The sequence below is a fragment of the Anomaloglossus baeobatrachus genome, chromosome 1 (genome assembly GCF_048569485.1).
Source record: "Anomaloglossus baeobatrachus isolate aAnoBae1 chromosome 1, aAnoBae1.hap1, whole genome shotgun sequence".
NCBI lineage: Eukaryota > Metazoa > Chordata > Amphibia > Anura > Aromobatidae > Anomaloglossus > Anomaloglossus baeobatrachus.
This window is the reverse complement of record NC_134353.1, coordinates 943749983-943767737: the sequence shown is the minus strand read 5'-3', so window position 1 is coordinate 943767737 and position 17755 is coordinate 943749983. Positions and strand designations below refer to the sequence as shown.

The following is a 17755-nucleotide window of genomic DNA, read 5'->3' as shown; positions in this document are numbered from 1 at the left end:
GTGGAGATTGTGCATATAACAACTCCATTCACAGAGCTCCCCCTAGTGGTGGCTGCAGACAGGATCTTATCATGTATCTCTGTATACAGGGAGCTCCCCCTAGTGGTGGCTGCAGACAAAATCTTATCATGTATCTCTGTATACAGGGAGCTCCCCCTAGTGGTGGCTGCAGACAGGATCTTATCATGTATCTCTGTATACAGGGATCTCCCCCTAGTGGTGGCTGCAGACAGGATCTTATCATGTATCTCTGTATACAGGGAGCTCCTCCTAGTGGTGGCTGCAGACAGGATCTTATCATGTATCTCTGTGTACAGGGAGCTCCCCCTAGTGGTGGCTGCAGACAGGATCTTATCATGTATCTCTGTATACAGGGAGCTCCCCCTAGTGGTGGCTGCAGACAGAATCTTATCATGTATCTCTGTATACAGGGAGCTCCCCCTAGTGGTGGCTGCAGACAGGATCTTATCATGTATCTCTGTATACAGGGAGCTCCCCCTAGTGGTGGCTGCAGACAGAATCTTATCATGTATCTCTGTATACAGGGAGCTCCCCCTAGTGGTGGCTGCAGACAGGATCTTATCATGTATCTCTGTATACAGGGATCTCCCCCTAGTGGTGGCTGCAGACAGGATCTTATCATGTATCTCTGTATACAGGGAGCTCCTCCTAGTGGTGGCTGCAGACAGGATCTTATCATGTATCTCTGTATACAGGGAGCTCCCCCTAGTGGTGGCTGCAGACAGAATCTTATCATTTATCTCTGTATACAGGGAGCTCCCCCTAGTGGTGGCTGCAGACAGAATCTTATCATGTATCTATGTATACAGGGAGCTCCCCCTAGTGGTGGCTGCAGACAGGATCTTATCATGTATGTCTGTATACGGGGAGCTTCCCTAGTGGTGACTGCAGACAGGATCTTATCATGTATCTCTGTATACAGGGAGCTCCCCCTAGTGGTGGCTGCAGACAGAATCTTATCATGTATCTCTGTATACAGGGAGCTCCCCCTAGTGGTGGCTGCAGACAGGATCTTATCATGTATCTCTGTATACAGGGAGCTCCCCCTAGTGGTGGCTGCAGACAGACAGAATTGTATTTTGTAATATCTATGTCTACGCAGGAAAGTTGGAGCTTTAAATCTGGAGAAAGAAGCACAGACTGCTAAAAAGATACATTAAGAATTTAATCAACACAGAATTTTGGACCTAATGGTGGTAAAATTTGGGGATTCACTGAAATGCAGATGACCACCCCCTACATTAGTAACAGAAGACGTGTTGATTATTGATAAAAAGATGAAATGGTCACTTGAAATGTAAACGTATGTTATCTTATTTGGTCTGTGACCTGTATTCACACTTGTTAATCCCGGACACCTCTGGTTCATCTTTAGCTGGATTTAGCTCAGAGACAGGAGTTTACGCTAAATGGTCACAAATTGTCTTTTAAAATGTAACCAGGAGCGGCATTGATTAACCGCTGTCCGTGTAATTTATGGGAAAGTCAGGAATAATAACCAAAGTTCACTTATTGCACAAGCGAGCAGAAAGCGAGCACATATACCCATGTTTGGAGATCAGTGGTCATATTTTTAATAAAGATTAATGATTCTAAAGATGAAAAACTCTACAAATTTAATAGACTGCATTTCAATTATATCTCTGAAGTGGATACATTATATCCAGTGCAGACAACGCTCTGTGAGCTAAACATCCCAGACTCCAGACTGATACATTGTATCCAGCGCAGACAATGCTCTGTGAGCTAAACACCCCGGACTCCAGACTGATACATTGTATCCAGTGCAGACAATGCTCTGTGAGCTAAACATCCCAGACTCCAGACTGATACATTGTATCCAGCGCAGACAATGCTCTGTGAGCTAAACATCCCAGATTCCAGACTGATACATTGTATCCAGTGCAGACAACGCTCTGTGAGCTAAACATCCCAGACTCCAGACTGATACATTGTATCCAGTGCAGACAATGCTCTGTGAGCTAAACATCCCAGATTCCAGACTGATACATTGTATCCAGTGCAGACAATGCTCTGTGAGCTAAACATCCCAGATTCCAGACTGATACATTGTATCCAGTGCAGACAATGCTCTGTGAGCTAAACATCCCAGATTCCAGACTGATACATTGTATCCAGTGCAGACAATGCTCTGTGAGCTAAACATCCCAGATTCCAGACCGATACATTGTATCCAGTGCAGACAATGCTCTGTGAGCTAAACACCCCGGACTCCAGACTGATACATTGTATCCAGTGCAGACAACACTCTGTGAGCTAAACATCCCGGACTCCAGACTGATACATTGTATCCAGTGCAGACAATGCTCTGTGAGCTAAACACCCCGGACTCCAGACTGATACATTGTATCCAGTGCAGACAATGCTCTGTGAGCTAAACATCCCAGACTCCAGACTGATACATTGTATCCAGTGCAGACAATGCTCTGTGAGCTAAACACCCCGGACTCTAGACTGATACAGTAACTTCATTGAATGAATACTTTATTAAAAAAAAGTGTAAACCAGTGCACAACACTACATGTTACAACCACATAATGCAAACATACGCCATAGCGGCATAGGTATGTTAGACTCCATGACTTCTACTGGGTTTTCAGACACAGGACCGATGAGTGGTCACATAGGGGGACTGCAGACTTAGGCCAGTTTCGCACATCCTTCTTTTTGCCGGTTTCGCGGATCCGGCGCAGTCCCGTACAGTGAATACAGTACAATGACAGCGCAACAAGCGCCAGTCACGTGCTGGCATGTGACCGGCGCATGTGACCCGGAAGTTACAGCGCTGTCATTGTACTGTATTCACTGTACGGGAGTGCGCCGGATCCTCGAAACCGGCAAAAAGAAGGATGTGCGAAACTGGCCTTAGCTGAAGACCAGATCACCCCTTCAACTTTCTAATAAAATGTTTTATCCATAAAGTCACTTAAAATGAAGGTGCAAAAAGATTTAGAATTCATTTTTATAAATAAACATCACAAAGCCGTAAACAACACAAACATATCTGGCGTCCATGAAATCCTAACATTCCATACAATACAATCAACCCTTTATTTATGTCTATTGGTAAATGGTGGGAATGTGAAAACGGTGCAATTGTTTTCTTCTTTTGCATTTACGCTATAATGAAAGTTAATATAAATGTAACACTTATGTCACGCTAGGTATGGGGCAGTACCACGTGTATGGCAGCAGGGAAGGGAAACCCTGTATCTAGGGAAGGGGGAGATGCTGACCTCTGACCAAACCTTCCACTGGCCCCTGGTTCCCCTGACCAACCTAGATAGAGTTTACACCTATTCGCTGAGCAGGATACCTAACCCTGACTGACCCTAGAACTGGGCCTTAGGTAGGGAACGGATGGGATGAGTACTTAGTCAACCCCACTAAGCTCTAAAGAACACACAGGGAGCACAAACAGGAGGAAGCACATGAACTGCTTATCTCCAGGATGACCCGGGGAGAGGTACAGCAACAATGTTTCTTCAGATGGATACAAGCTGACTGCTTGCATCCAAGGCCTGTATAGATCTTTAGCTCTATCACCAGCAAAGACCAAGAGGGAATGAGAGTATTTAAGGAGGAGATAGTGACCACTGACCAAACCTTCCATTGGCCCCTGGCTCCCCTGACCACCCTGGATAGGTTCCATACCTATGCGCCAAGCAGGATACCTGACCCTGTCTGACCCTAGAACTGGGCCTTAGGTACGGAATGGATGGGATGAGTGTATAGTCAAGCCCACTAAGCTCTAAGGCTATGTGCCCACGCTGCGGATTTTGCCGCGGATTTTGCCGCGGATTTGCCGCGGATTTGCCGCGGATTTCCCGAAAATCTGCAGCAGCGGCACTTCCAAGCCATTTCAATGGCATTTTGGAAATGCTGTGTCCATGCTGCGGATTTTTCCGCTGCGGATTTGCCGCGGATTTTGATCCGGAAAAATTTGCAGCATGTCAATTGTTTGCTGCAGATTTGGTGCGGATTTTGGGTATAGAATGGGGAAAAAAAAAAAAAAAAATCCGCGGTAAATCTGCGGCAAATCCGCGGGTGCGGATTTGCCGCGAAAGTCGCGGATTTTCAGGCAGAAAAGTCCGCAGGTACATTCTACCGTGGACACATAGCCTAAAGAACACTCAGGGAGCACAAACAGGAGGAAACACATGAACTACTTATCTCCAGGATGACCCAGTGAGAGATGCAGCAACAAAGCACAATGTTTCTTCAGATGGATACAAGCCGACTGCTTGCATCCAAGGCCTGTATAGGTTGTTAACTCTATCACCAGCAAAGATTATGGGGGAATGAGAGAATTTAAGGACACTAAGGGAAGTGCTAATTTTTAACAAGTTAGGAAATCTGCAGGGTCCTAAAGGGAAAGGGATTAACAACCAAGCATAAAGGAATAGAATGTCAGCCGGACACCACAGGACTGTCTGTCAAGCGTGACACACCCGTGACAGCTTTAAGGTGTGCATGAGAAAATGGCGCCTAAAAAATATGCTAAAAAAATAATATATTTACGTAAAAATAAAAAAGCTACAGCAATGAATGTGGAAGGTGAAAATGAAATAATTTACTTGAACAAGCGCAAAATCTCCAAGGATTAAATTAGAATTATACAGCGGCCTCTCCCTTTAGGGCGTGTTCACACATGGTAAGATTTTTGGGCGCAGGATTGTCGGTGTCCGACTCTACAGCACGTACTTTTTCGCTTTCATGCCGTCATTGCACATTGCTACTACAATATGATGACTTCTATGATTTGCACGCCTGATTTCCTAACCTCTCATTTCTCTTCGTGTCACCAGGAAAGTAATGATATCCTGTTAGTGGATTTAAACACTGAAATTGACACCAATCAGAACTGTGTAAAAGGAAATCCTTTCACCTCCAATGGCATTCTCCACTCCTCCTCCTCCTCCTCTTCTTCTCTTCCTCCTCCCAAAGCGCAATCACCTTTCTCGCCTGACAACCCATTCGCTTCCAACCTCAGCTTCTTCCCTGCGCCTAATCCAGATCCATTCTGTGACGACCCATTTGCCGCTAAAGACCAATCAGTCTCTGTCTCTTCTTCAGTTGATTCTTCCAAATCTGTCAATCATAAGGCGGAAAGCGTCACGAACGGCCCCGGCGCTAACGGCGCCCTCGCTGACGACATTGAGTTTGGACAGCAGTTTGACCAAATTTCGGGCCAGTCTGGTAAACAAGAAGCCAAGTCAGACCAGTGGCCCTTCAATGCCGGCCAGTCAGGGCCGGTGACGAGGACTCACAATGGTGTGGTAGGACACAAACAATGTAGCTCTGCGGGCAGATCCCTGCCCGACCCCTTCACCGAATCCTCGTCCCCCGGAGCGGACGTGCAAAACGGACCACGAAGGAACTCGGAGGGGAGCAGCAACCACAAGAAGGACAATGGCAGTCCGCATCCTGCAGACCCTATAGCTATTAGCCCCCCACCACAGAGCGCCAAGCCCGGAAGAGGAAGGAGAAGCGTTAAGGTGATTACAATGTCCTTTCGAGAAATGAAATGCAAGCGTAATGTACAGATGTAGCGGAGCTGAGCTGGATATTTAAAGGAGATTTACAGTTGTAAAGTCTAATCTCTGTGTAAAAGTCTGCAAATTTCTTAAAAACTTTGCAATTCCTCACTGTTTTCAAGATCTCTGTTTGCTGTCAGTGAATAAAAACACTCTGCAGAGGCGGTACCCCTGTACACAGCCAGTCTTGCTCTCAACTGATACATTGTATCAAGTGTAGACAACGCTCTGTGAACTAAACACTAGCCGATCATGCTTTCAGCTGATACAATGTATCGAGAATAGACAATGCTCTGTGAGCAAAACACAGCTGGTCCTGCACTCAGCTGATACATTGTATCCAGTGTAGACAAAGCCCTGTGAGCTAAACAGCTTGGACTCCAGACTGATGCATTGTATCCAGTGCAGACAATGCTCTGTGAGCTAAACAGCTTGGACTCCAGACTGATACATTGTATCTAGTGCAGACAATGCTCTGTGAGCTAAACACAGCCAATCCTGCTCTGAACTGATACGAGCATTGTATCCAGTGTAGACAACGCTCTGTGAGCTAAACAGCTCGGACTCCAGACTGATACATTTTTTCCAGTGCAAACAACGCTCTCTAAGCTAAACACAGCCAATCCTACTCTCAACTGATGCATTGTATCCAGTGTAGAGAACGCTCTGTGAGCTAAACAGTTCGGACTTTACACTGATACATTGTATCTAGCGCAGACAATGCTCTGTGAGCTAAACACAGCCAATCTTGCTCTGAACTGATACGAGCATTGTATCTAGTGTAGACAACGCTCTGTGAGCTAAACACAGCCAATCTTGGTCTCAACTGATACATTGCATCCAGTGCAGACAACGCTATGTGAGCTAAATACAGCCGGTCCTGCTCTCAACTGATACAATTGTATCCAGTGCAGACAGAGCTTTGTGAGCTAAACACATCAGCTGCACAGATCTCTACTGGTTTGTTATAAAGAATCAGTCTGGTGTTACATTATAAGTTATAATGTGTCAGTCTGGAGTCCAGGATGTTTTAGCTCACAGAGTATTGTCTGCACTGGATACAATGTATCAGTCTGGAGTCCTGGGTGTTTAGCTCACAGAGCATTGTCTGCACTGGATACAATGTATTAGTCTGGAGTCTGGGATGTTTTCAGCTCATAGAGCATTGTCTGCACTGGATACAATGTATCAGTCTGGAGTCCGGGGCATTGTCTGCACTGGATACAATGTATCAGTCTGGAGTCCGAGCTGTTTGTATCCAGTGCAGACAATGCTCTGTGAGCTAAACAGCTCGGACTCCAGACTGATACATTGTATCCAGTGCAGACAATGCCCCGGACTCCAGACTGATACATTGTATCCAGTGCAGACAATGCCCCGGACTCCAGACTGATACATTGTATCCAGTGCAGACAATGCTCTGTGAGCTAATGTATCAGTCTGGAGTCCGGGGCATTGTCTGCACTGGATACAATGTATCAGTCTGGAGTCCGAGCTGTTTAGCTTACAGAGCATTGTCTGCACTGGATACAATGTATCAGTCTGGAATCCGAGATGTTTCAGCTCACAGAGCGTTGCCTGCACCTGTTACAATTGTATCCACTTTGCTGAGAGCAGGATTAGCTGTATACAGGGTTATCACATCTGAATGGAAATTAGAGAGCTTTCATTCATTGACAGTGAGAAGAAATGGTGAAAAATAAAAAAAAACTATTAGAAAGTTGTAGAATTTTTCATTTATTTATTGATCAAGTTTTTTCTTTACATAGACCTAGATATCATAGAAGGCAATGTAGGAAAAACTCCAAGACTCATGTTTACTGGAGTTTTCGGAATTGTCCAGGATTGTGACATGGATTACACATCCCCAGGATTGATCATCAATATCAGATCTGTGGGGGAAGGGTCACTATGGTCAGATGTAGATACGGTACACAGGAAAATAATCCGGTAAATACTCGAGTACCCCATTGACTTCCATTATACTTGGTACTCGAGTCACGACCATTTGAGCCTCTTACTGCGAGTCTTAACGAGTACTGAGTACCCGAGCAAGGCAGTGTCCGCTCATCACTAGATGATCAGTGAAGGTTTCAGGGGTCGGACCCTCACCAATCTGATATTGATTACCTATCCCAATGATACGACTATTGATTTGCTGTGCCGTTTTTTTCCTGTATGTGCAAGTAAAATCGGTGGCCTGTTACCGTGTCAGGCCTGTGGATGACATGTTCCCAATCTCGTCCAAGCTCTTTGGATTTTTTCCCGTACGGATAATGACTTGAAATCAACATTTTCATTTTTGTTGCAAATTTTCACAGTGGACTTTATCCTTTTCAATGCATCAGGGGAGCGAAATCTGCAGCTAATGAAATGTTAAATGACCCCTCTCTGGGACTTCTAGTGTTAAAGTGCACCGATCACCAGGATTTTCCTACATAACCTAAAGCCAGTGCTATACTGGGACTATCAGGCTGATTCTATACATACCTTTAGTGGTCAGATCGGATGTATAGGTTTTGAAACACAAGCAAGTAAAGTTTGTAAAATGAGCAGCGTCTTGAATGACAAGAGCTGCCGATCAGCTGATAGCTGGAGTGGGTATTTATAGTGATTCCCGCCCCCCTGCCTGTCTGTTCTCCTCCTGTTATTTATGCTAATTCTATTGTAGAATTGTTTTACTGAGTAGCTAGAAGGACCTGTGCTGATGTCATACCCATGTGATCAGAATGGGCAGGGCCTCAACCAACAGAAAAATAATGTTCCTTCCTGGTATCAGCTATGTTGGCTGAGGCCCCTCCTATTCTAATTTTCCCTGTTAATTATGCTAATTATATTGTAGAATTGTTTTACTAAGTGGCTAGAAGGACCTGTGCTGATGTCATACCCATGTGACCAGAAGGAGCAGGGCCTCAGCCAAAAGAAAAATAATGTTGCTTCCTGGTATCAGCTATATTGAATTAGGCCACGCCCCTACTGGTCACATGGGTATGACATCAGCACAGTTCCTTACAGTCACTTAGTAAAACAATTCTATAATGGAATTAGCATAAATAACAGGGAGGATGGACAGGTAGGGGGGCGGGAATCACGATGAATACCCACCCCAGCTATCAGCTGATCAGCAGCTGCTGTCTTCAAAAAGCTGCCCGCCCGCCTGTCTATCTTCCCTGTTATTTATGCTAATTATATTATAGAGTCGTTTTACTAAGTGACTAGAAGGACCTGTGCTGATGTCATACTCATGTGACCAGTAGGGGGCGGGGCCTCAGCCAACATAGCTCATACCAGGAAGCAACATTATTTTCCTGTTGGCTGAGGCCCGGCCCCTTCTTGTCACATGGGTATGACATCAGCAAAGGCCCTTCTAGCCACTTAGTAAAACGATTCTATAATAGAATTAGCATAACTAACAGATAAATCACACTATGAAAACCCACCCCAGCTATCAACTGATGGGCAGCTGTTGCCAATCAAAAAACTGTTCATTTTACAAGTTTTACTTGCTTGGATATCAAAACCTATACATCTGAGCTGACAACTACAGGTAGGTATAGAATCAGCCTGGTAGTGCCCGTATAGCACTGACTTTAGGTTATAGAGGAAAATCCTGGTGATTGGTGCCCTTTAACTGTAGATTTGAAGAGAAATCTCTGACAGTAAAATTTGCAACATGGGGATATACCCCAATACAGGTCAGATTTTTGGATAATCACTGTTAGAATAAGGCTATGTGCCCACAATCAGTGTTAGCAGCATTTTGGATGCAGTATGTTTTCGCCGCCTCAAAAACACTGCGTTGTGCAGTACAAGCACCGTGGATGGGTTTAAAGAAATCTGCCCACTGGCCTCTTTTCTCCACAGTGTAACCCTGATTGTAGACACGGACGCAGCGCTTTCCTCTCGTGCACAGCACACAAGCGTGTCCGCAAGAGAAAACACGCTGCGTCCAGAATGTTCCCTTATTCGGACCGTAGGCATGTACCCTATCACAGCATGCAGGATCAGACTCACCCAATTATAGTACCCAATAATGTAAATCAACATTATATATTCTGAAGTCCCCAAACCAAAAATTAAAAGAAGACCTATGGACTGCCAGACAGTTGAATCAACAGTAGAATATCCAAAAATATGCAAATATTTTATTCATAATCAATTATAGCTAGATGCTAGTTAGGAAACTTATACCGACACTGAGCTGCAAGGAAAGGGTAAAGTTCTAATGTGTAGAAAGCCTAAACACAAAATATCAAGTTAGCATTCATTTTAGAAGTCAAAGTCATCGTGGTCCGCACTTTCTTGGGGACATCCAACTTTACTGTTCAAATAATTGGAAAAAGGTTTTAAAGTTATTCTGCTCTTCCCCGCTCCTCGCTGGAACGGCAGGTGGCTTGGCCAACTGATAGTCTTTGAACATATCTTTTACATTCTTCCTTTCTTCCTCTCCCAATGGACCCAGATATATACAAATCATAAAAAATATCATTAGTACTAAAGATTATATGCAGGGAACAAAGACAGGCTCCTGATGAAGCTGTGAGCGAAACGCGCGTCGGGGCACTGGGCAGTCTGGTCTCTTTTGTCGGCACATGTATTATAGTACTGATTGGTTAGTACTCCGGGGCCTTCATACTACTGTGTACTATGACAACTCTTCTGGGTAGCCCTTTCTTATTGTATTAAGGTCTTTACGAGTACATCCTATGTGTGCTTGCATATGTATTCAAATGTCTGTTTCATTCATATACCTCCTTTATGGTCCCTGTATATAACCTTTTGTGCTAATGATATTTTTCTATGATATGTACAACTATATATGCTGCCATCATATCCTGATTAGAGTGACACTGGCTTGTTTTTATGGGTGTAGGGTCTTTTTTTATAGGATATTTCAGCAGGGTGGTGTTTTTTGTATAATTGATTATGAATAAAGTATTTGCTTATCTTTGGATATTCTACCGTCGTTGATTCAAATGTCTGGTAGCTCATAGATCTTCGCCTATTCATGTGCATGGGTGCACACAAAAGATCGGATCAAAGATTTTTTTTTTAACGTTTTTTTTTAAAAGTTAGACAAAAGCAGGGAATGTTCTAAAAGAACCAATAATCACCCGTTAAATCTGACCGCTCCGGTGATCGCCGTGCCGCGAGGAGTTTAATGTACAAGGAAGGGGACAAAAACCAGGATGGGGACATGGATACGTATATATATGCCAGGAGGGGCCCTGGAAGGGGGGATATATACAAGGAAGGGGACAAAAAACAGGATAGGGGTTTTAATTATTATTACTTAATTTTCATCAACATTTTGAAAATCCAACCCTGGCCTAATATTTGTATTTTTCTTTATGAATCGTTTGGTACTAACATATCTTCCATCTCTTGCTTTGTGCCGCCATGTCCCAGTAGCAGGGTAAGTACCGTATTTTACTCCTTGTATCACTGATTATTGCAGAATGCAAAAATATTGGATTAGGAGTAAACTCTTGGTTCGTAAATATGGATATTGGTTGGAGGCCATTTTGGTATCTAGCTTAAGATCAATGGGGGGTCTCTCTCCTAACCAACATTTTGTAGTGGCGGTGCCTGGTATTGTAGCTTAGCTGAGCCATATACTCACTTATATAATATTTTTCTTTTATAGCCAACTTCTGATGACATATTTGGGTCGGACATTTTTTCTTCAAATTCTGGGACAAATCCTGAAGCAGCCTCATCGGTAGCGATACCACCCCCACCGAGTGCAGTACAGCCCAATCCTCTGGATCTGTTCAATAAAACCGGTCTGTCCACTGTTCCAGCCATTGGCGGTCCTGGTGAGTGGGGGGGCGTTTGGGGCTCAAATATCCTCTGTTTTGGTTGTTAGGTCAACTATGAGAGAACCTGGAAAAAACCTTATGCAATCCAGTTGACCTGGTTGTCTACTTAACCTGGTGGTCCATGTCGTAGCTGGATCTGGTTATTATGATAGGACCTTTGAAGTGGTCTTCTTGTGGACCTTGCGTCTATGGCTTTTTTTGGAAAAACATTCTAGTATCCATGGATTTTTTTTTTCTTTTTCCTAGTGTGCCGAACGTTTACCGTTTTGGTATTAGAGGGGTCTTCCAGGATTCGTTTAGGTATTAGAGTTGTCTTCCAGGATTCGTTTTGGTATTAGAGGGATCTTCCAGGATTCGTTTTGGTATTAGAGGGGTCTTCCAGGATTCGTTTAGGTATTAGAGTTGTCTTCCAGGATTCGTTTCGGTATTAGAGGGATCTTCCATGATTCGTTTTGGTATTAGAGGGATCTTCCAGGATTTGTTTTGGTATTAGAGGGGTCTTCCAGGATTCGTTTTGGTATTAGAGGGATCTTCCAGGATTCGTTTTGGTATTAGAGGGGTCTTCCAGGATTCGTTTTGGTATTAGAGGGGTCTTCCAGGATTCGTTTTGGTATTAGAGGGGTCTTCCAGGATTCGTTTTGGTATTAGAGGGGTCTTCCAGGATTCGTTTTGGTATTAGAGGGATCTTCCAGGATTCGTTTTGGTATTAGAGGGGTCTTCCAGGATTCGTTTTGGTATTAGAGGGGTCTTCCAGGATTCGTTTTGGTATTAGAGGGGTCTTCCAGGATTCGTTTTGGTATTAGAGGGGTCTTCCAGGATTCGTTTTGGTATTAGAGGGATCTTCCAGGATTCATTTTGGTATTAGAGGGGTCTTCCAGGATTCGTTTTGGTATTAGAGGGATCTTCCAGGATTCGTTTTGGTATTAGAGGGGTCTTCCAGGATTCGTTTTTGGAAAACGTCTTTGTTGTGTTCAAAGTTTTCCCCCAGTTGCCTACATGTTCCACTGTTCTAATTAGCCAGGGAGTGACCCACAGGGACATAACTTGACCACTAACCATGACAGCCCATTAACTCACCCCAGTAGCCAATCCTCTCTTGACCCCACAGACACAATATCCCAGTGCCATTTCATCACATGATTGGCTGTCAGGGTTATGTGAGGTCAATGTCACGCTAGGTATGGGGAAGTACCACACATATGGCCACAGGGATTGGAAACCCTGTGTCTAGATCCATGACCAAACCTTCCTCTGGCCCCTGGCTCCCCTGACCACCCTAGATAGGTTCCGTACCTATGCGGCAAGCAGGACACCAGGCCCTAGCTGACCTTAAATTGAGCCTTAGGTAGGGAATGAATGGGATAAGCTTTTAGCCAACCCCACTAAGTTTTAAAGAACACACAAGAAACACACACAGGGGAAAGTATACCAACAACTTATCTCCAGGATGACTTTAGGAGATATACAGCAATAAATAACAATGTTTCTTCAGATGAATACAAGCCACCTGCTTGCATCCAAGGCCTATAGGAATATAACTCTATCACCAGCAAACACCAAAGGGAAATGTGGGTATTTAAGAACACAATGGGAAGTGATGATTCTTAACAGCTGAAAGGTGAGGATATCTGCAGGGTCCTAAAAGGAGAGGGATTAACCCCAAACAGAGAAGATACATAGGATACCATTTACACCACATAAAGAAGAATAGAACGTCAGGTAGCAGTGTGTGTAGCTGAACACCACAGGACTGTCTGTCAACTTTTACAGTCACAACACTATGGAGCTGACATCACTCTTCAAAGGTCTTAACGAAGGAGCACTGACTGTCGTTTTCAAGACTTCCTGATCTTTCTGGACTTAATAGTCCACTGGGTGATCCTCTTCAGTGATTGACAGCTGGATCTGTATGTACATTCGTACAGGGAGCTGTCAAACATTAGCACCTCCCACTGGACTCTTAAGCCAAAAAACATTTCCCCCAAATCTATATGTGACTCTGTTCTACAACATGAGGGGTTCCCTTTAAGCATGGGTTAACTTCACAATGTGAAATGAGCATTCATAGCCTCTGACTAATAATGAAATTCCCATCAGTATTCCCTACAGGCATCTACGGAAAATATTTCCCTTTACGCCAAGAATTAAGTAGTTTGTTGGACAACAACATTTTGCCACAGAGCATCGGTGGATCCCGACTTCCCATTAACCTACCAGTAGTCCCTTTATGCTGCCATCAAGTATACAGATCAAATCATCTAACTTTTTAAAAAAAAAAGCTTCAGGAAGTTGCCATCTTATTTTTTTAACATATTGAGCCCTAATATACCAATAGAAATCTAGAAAGAAAAAATTCTAGAAAGAGACCCTTTAAAATAATTTTGTCACGGGATTTTAGTTGCTCCACCCAGTGATCAACTGTGATCGAATTCACAAACAACTGTTGAATTTCCCTGCAGTGCCTCCACAGGTGAAGTGAGGTATTACACCTTTCTTGTTTAAATGGATGGTGTCATGGTTCTAATCCTCGGTGCTCTGCTCTCCAGCAGAGTCGATGCTCTGTTTTGAATTGTTTCTGGTGAATGGGATGTTTTCGGGCCTCAGGTACTGCGCAGGTGTTGGGAGGGGCCTGTTCTCAGGCGCCTCATTCCGGGTGATTGCTTTGCTTCCTTAGGGAGCAATCTCGCCCGGAACACCGCCAGTCATAGTTCCTGTTCTGCAGTGAATGATGTGGCTCATGTATGTGCTCTGCTCTGATCTTATCTCTCTATCACGGACCTCTGTTACCCTTCTCTGCCCGTGCCCCTGACTCTGACACTACCCCCCTGGCTTCCGACCTCTGGCTCGTACACTGACCTTGGCACCACTTTCTCCATATGTACCTTACGTGACTTCTTGGCTTCTGACCTTTGGCTCATACACTTACCTTGGCTTGACTTTTTCCCTGTGTACCTTATGTGACTTCTTGGCTTCTGACCTCCAGCTCAAACCCTTACCTTCGCTCGGCTTTCTCCCTATGTACCTAACGTGACTTCTTGGCTTCTGACCTCTGGCTCATACACTTACCTTGGCTTGACTTTTTCCCTGTGTACCTTATGTGACTTCTTGGCTTCTGACCTCCGGCTCAAACCCTTACCTTCGCTCGGCTTTCTCCCTATGTACCTAACGTGACTTCTTGGCTTCTGACCTCTGGCTCATACACTTACCTTGGCTTGACTTTTTCCCTGTGTACCTTATGTGACTTCTTGGCTTCTGACCTCCGGCTCAAACCCTTACCTTCGCTCGGCTTTTTCCCTATGTACCTTACGTGACGTCTTGGCTTCTGACCTCTGGATTATACCCTTACCTTGGCTTGGCTTTCCCCCTGTGTACCCTATGTGACTTCCTGGCTTCTGACCTCTGGCTCATATCCTAACTTCGGCTCCACTTTCTCCTTATGTTTCATACGTGACCTCCTGGTTCCTGACCTCTGGCTTGTTTGACTTCCCCGCCTCTAGTTGCATCTAGTGATACCTAGTGGTTTAACGTCACAAATGAGATGTCATTGTAATGGAAAGATGGCGATCCTCCCAAGTGAGAGACGCTCTTGGATGGCAGAGCAAAGTAGGCTGCCCATGAGGGTAATTGAAAAAAGGTTTTAATTAGTTTTTTTTCTCTCTCTCTCTCTCTCAGGGTCTCTGTCCATGAATGCACCTCAGACTCAGCAGTGGAGTCCGCAGCCTTTAATTTATGGCCAACCACCAGCTACAATTCCCAACCCCACTCTGGCGGCACAAAATGGTTACAATCAATCAAATGTTTTCTCGGCTCCATCAGGGATGGTGTCCTGGAGCCAGCCGCCTCCGTTTGTAGTTCCTCCACCCGTACAAAATTCCACATTGTGGAACCAGCCAGTACCAACGTGGAACCAACAGACAACCAACCCCTTCCAAATAAACATGTTTCCAGCTAGACCGCCAACTTTACTCAACTCAACCCCGGGATCAATCCAATCAGGTCCCAGTTTACCCACTCCTCCACAACTACCGCCAAGACCGGCACCGATGAAGGAATCACCAAAGAAGGAGAGTGATGCTTTTACTGCTCTGGATCCATTAGGAGAGAAAGAAAAGAAGAATGTAAAAGATATGTTCAAAGACTATCAGTTGGCCAAGCCACCTGCCGTGCCGGCGAGGCGCGGGGAACAGCAGAATAACTCTATAAGCACCTCTGGAGCTTTTTCCAATTATTTTAACAGTAAAGTTGGAATTCCCCAAGAAACTGCAGACCACGATGACTTTGACATTGGTCAATTGTCTTCTAAAATGAATGGTAACTTGATATTTTGTTTTTAGGCTTTCGACACTTTAGAACTTTACACTTTACTTGCAGCTCAGTGTGTCAGTACGAGTTTCCTTAGCTAGTATCTAGCTTCAATTACAAGAGATGATCAAATCTCTTGCATTTCAAATTCTCCATATTTGACAATTTTTTCCCAAAAATTTGAATAGCAGATAATTTTCTTTGCAGGTAAACACAAGGCCTCCAAGATCCCTGTCTTGAATAGCACTCTGACTTCTCCTAGGATGTTATTCAACCCTTTTTAACCCCTTTAATACAAACACAACCAGAGTAATGTCAAAGTGACCTCACCAGACTTCTCACGTTTTTTTAAATTAAGAAACTGTTCAAAAATTGCCCATCTCAGTCATTTGTCAGACAGACTGTTCTGTGTAGAATACTTACTCAACCTGATGATGTCGCTGACAGAGGTAATGTCATCCTGCTGTGACTGAGACGAGTGATGTGGCATGTATTCCATAACAACCTCTACTACCTCACCATTAATATGCTTGCCCTACACAAAGGAGGCAAATTGTGGCATGAATTTGGCAATATTTGTAAGGCAGATTGTTCTGTGCACAATACTTTCTCAACCTGATGATGTCGTTGACAGAGGTAACATCATCCTGCTGTGACTGAGATGAGTGATGTGGCATGTATTCCATAATAACCTCTACTACCTCACCATTAATACGCTTACCCTACACAAAGGAGGCCAATTGCGGCCTGCATTTGGCAATATTTGTAAGGCAGATTGTTCTGTGCAGAATACTTTCTCAACCTGATGTCACTGACAGAGGTAACATCATCCTTCTGTGACTGAGACGAGTGATGTGGCATGTATTCCATAACAACCTCTACTACCTCACCATTATTATGCTTACCCTAGACAAAAGAGGACAAATACAGCATGCATTTGGCAACACTGCTGCGTGGACAGCTGGTGGCAGTGGTGTTTTTGGTGATTATACAACTGTTGGTGGCTCCCACCTTATTAGCCTCAGTTTGGTTTATTTTTTCTTTTACACTGCCCATCCTTTGCTATTGCCGCTTGTTCTTTTACTATAAACTATATATACTCTATAATTAATTTTTCACAACCCCAATTATTCAACCTTTGCCAAAAATGACATAACAAGAAATGCTAGATATACGTACAGGAGACAAAATGTTGCAACTGACCGCAGTATTGGTACTGCGTGGAGTTGTCAAATTAGACCGATAAAGCAGATGTGAAAAACAAACATGCACAATTAAATGTCTAAATATTTTTTAAGACTTACCGTACATTTTGTTTTACAAAAAGTACATAAAAAATGCGTGGTAGGGAGGTACATGTACAAAAAGCAAAATGCAACAGCAAGCCACAACAGTATAGGTGAGACGTATATGGTAATCAAATTAAACTATTACAATAGATGTGCCCAAAACAAAATTCGCACTTTGTGATGGAGGCAGTCACAGATGTCTGGATTTTGCTGAATTTTCTATGGTATTAAAAAAAACAACAATTATTTCCCCTTTAACAAAACGGATTGCATGAGAAATGCAGAACCTTTTTGTTCTGTAGAAAATATGGTGCTGTCTTGCTGTTGCTTTCTAGTGCATTAAGTATGAAGAACCAAAAATATCTAATTGAAATGTAGCAAGACAGACGCCAGCTTCACTATATCAATGATTAATCAAAAAAGTCTGGCGCTGCTGCTGACACCTCTGCTAACTCTCTAAGGCCGGAGTCACACTTGCGAGTGCCTCGCTTGTATCTCGTGCAAGTCTCTCATTGAATCACCCGGCACGGCCATACACTCTCCGGACAGGAGCATCTCAGCTGCATAGAAATACATGCAACCAACCCGCTCCTGTCCGGAGAATGTGCGGCCGTGCCTGGTGATTCAATGAGAGACTCGCGCGAGTTACACGTGAGGCACTCGCAAGTGTGACTCCGGCCTAACTCTTTAACTGAATCTCTGTATTACGCCGGAGTCACACTTGTGAGAGACTCGTGCAAGTCTTGCATCACATCACCCAACA

The 17755-nt window shown here is 44.0% G+C and overlaps 1 protein-coding gene across 4 annotated transcripts in view; it reads left to right on the top strand.

Annotated features, from left to right (window-relative positions):
• Positions 1-17755, top strand: part of DAB2 (DAB adaptor protein 2) — a 119492-nt gene that overhangs the window by 79389 nt on the left and 22348 nt on the right. For 2 of the 4 annotated variants that reach the window (XM_075328753.1, XM_075328744.1), the window contains exons 10-12: positions 4851-5540; positions 11227-11398; positions 15074-15712. In XM_075328753.1, coding sequence (XP_075184868.1) covers positions 4851-5540; positions 11227-11398; positions 15074-15712 — 1501 coding nt within the window. The remainder of the gene's footprint in view (positions 1-4850; positions 5541-11226; positions 11399-15073; positions 15713-17755) is intronic. The other 2 variants (XM_075328771.1, XM_075328762.1) reach the window with 1 other exon arrangement.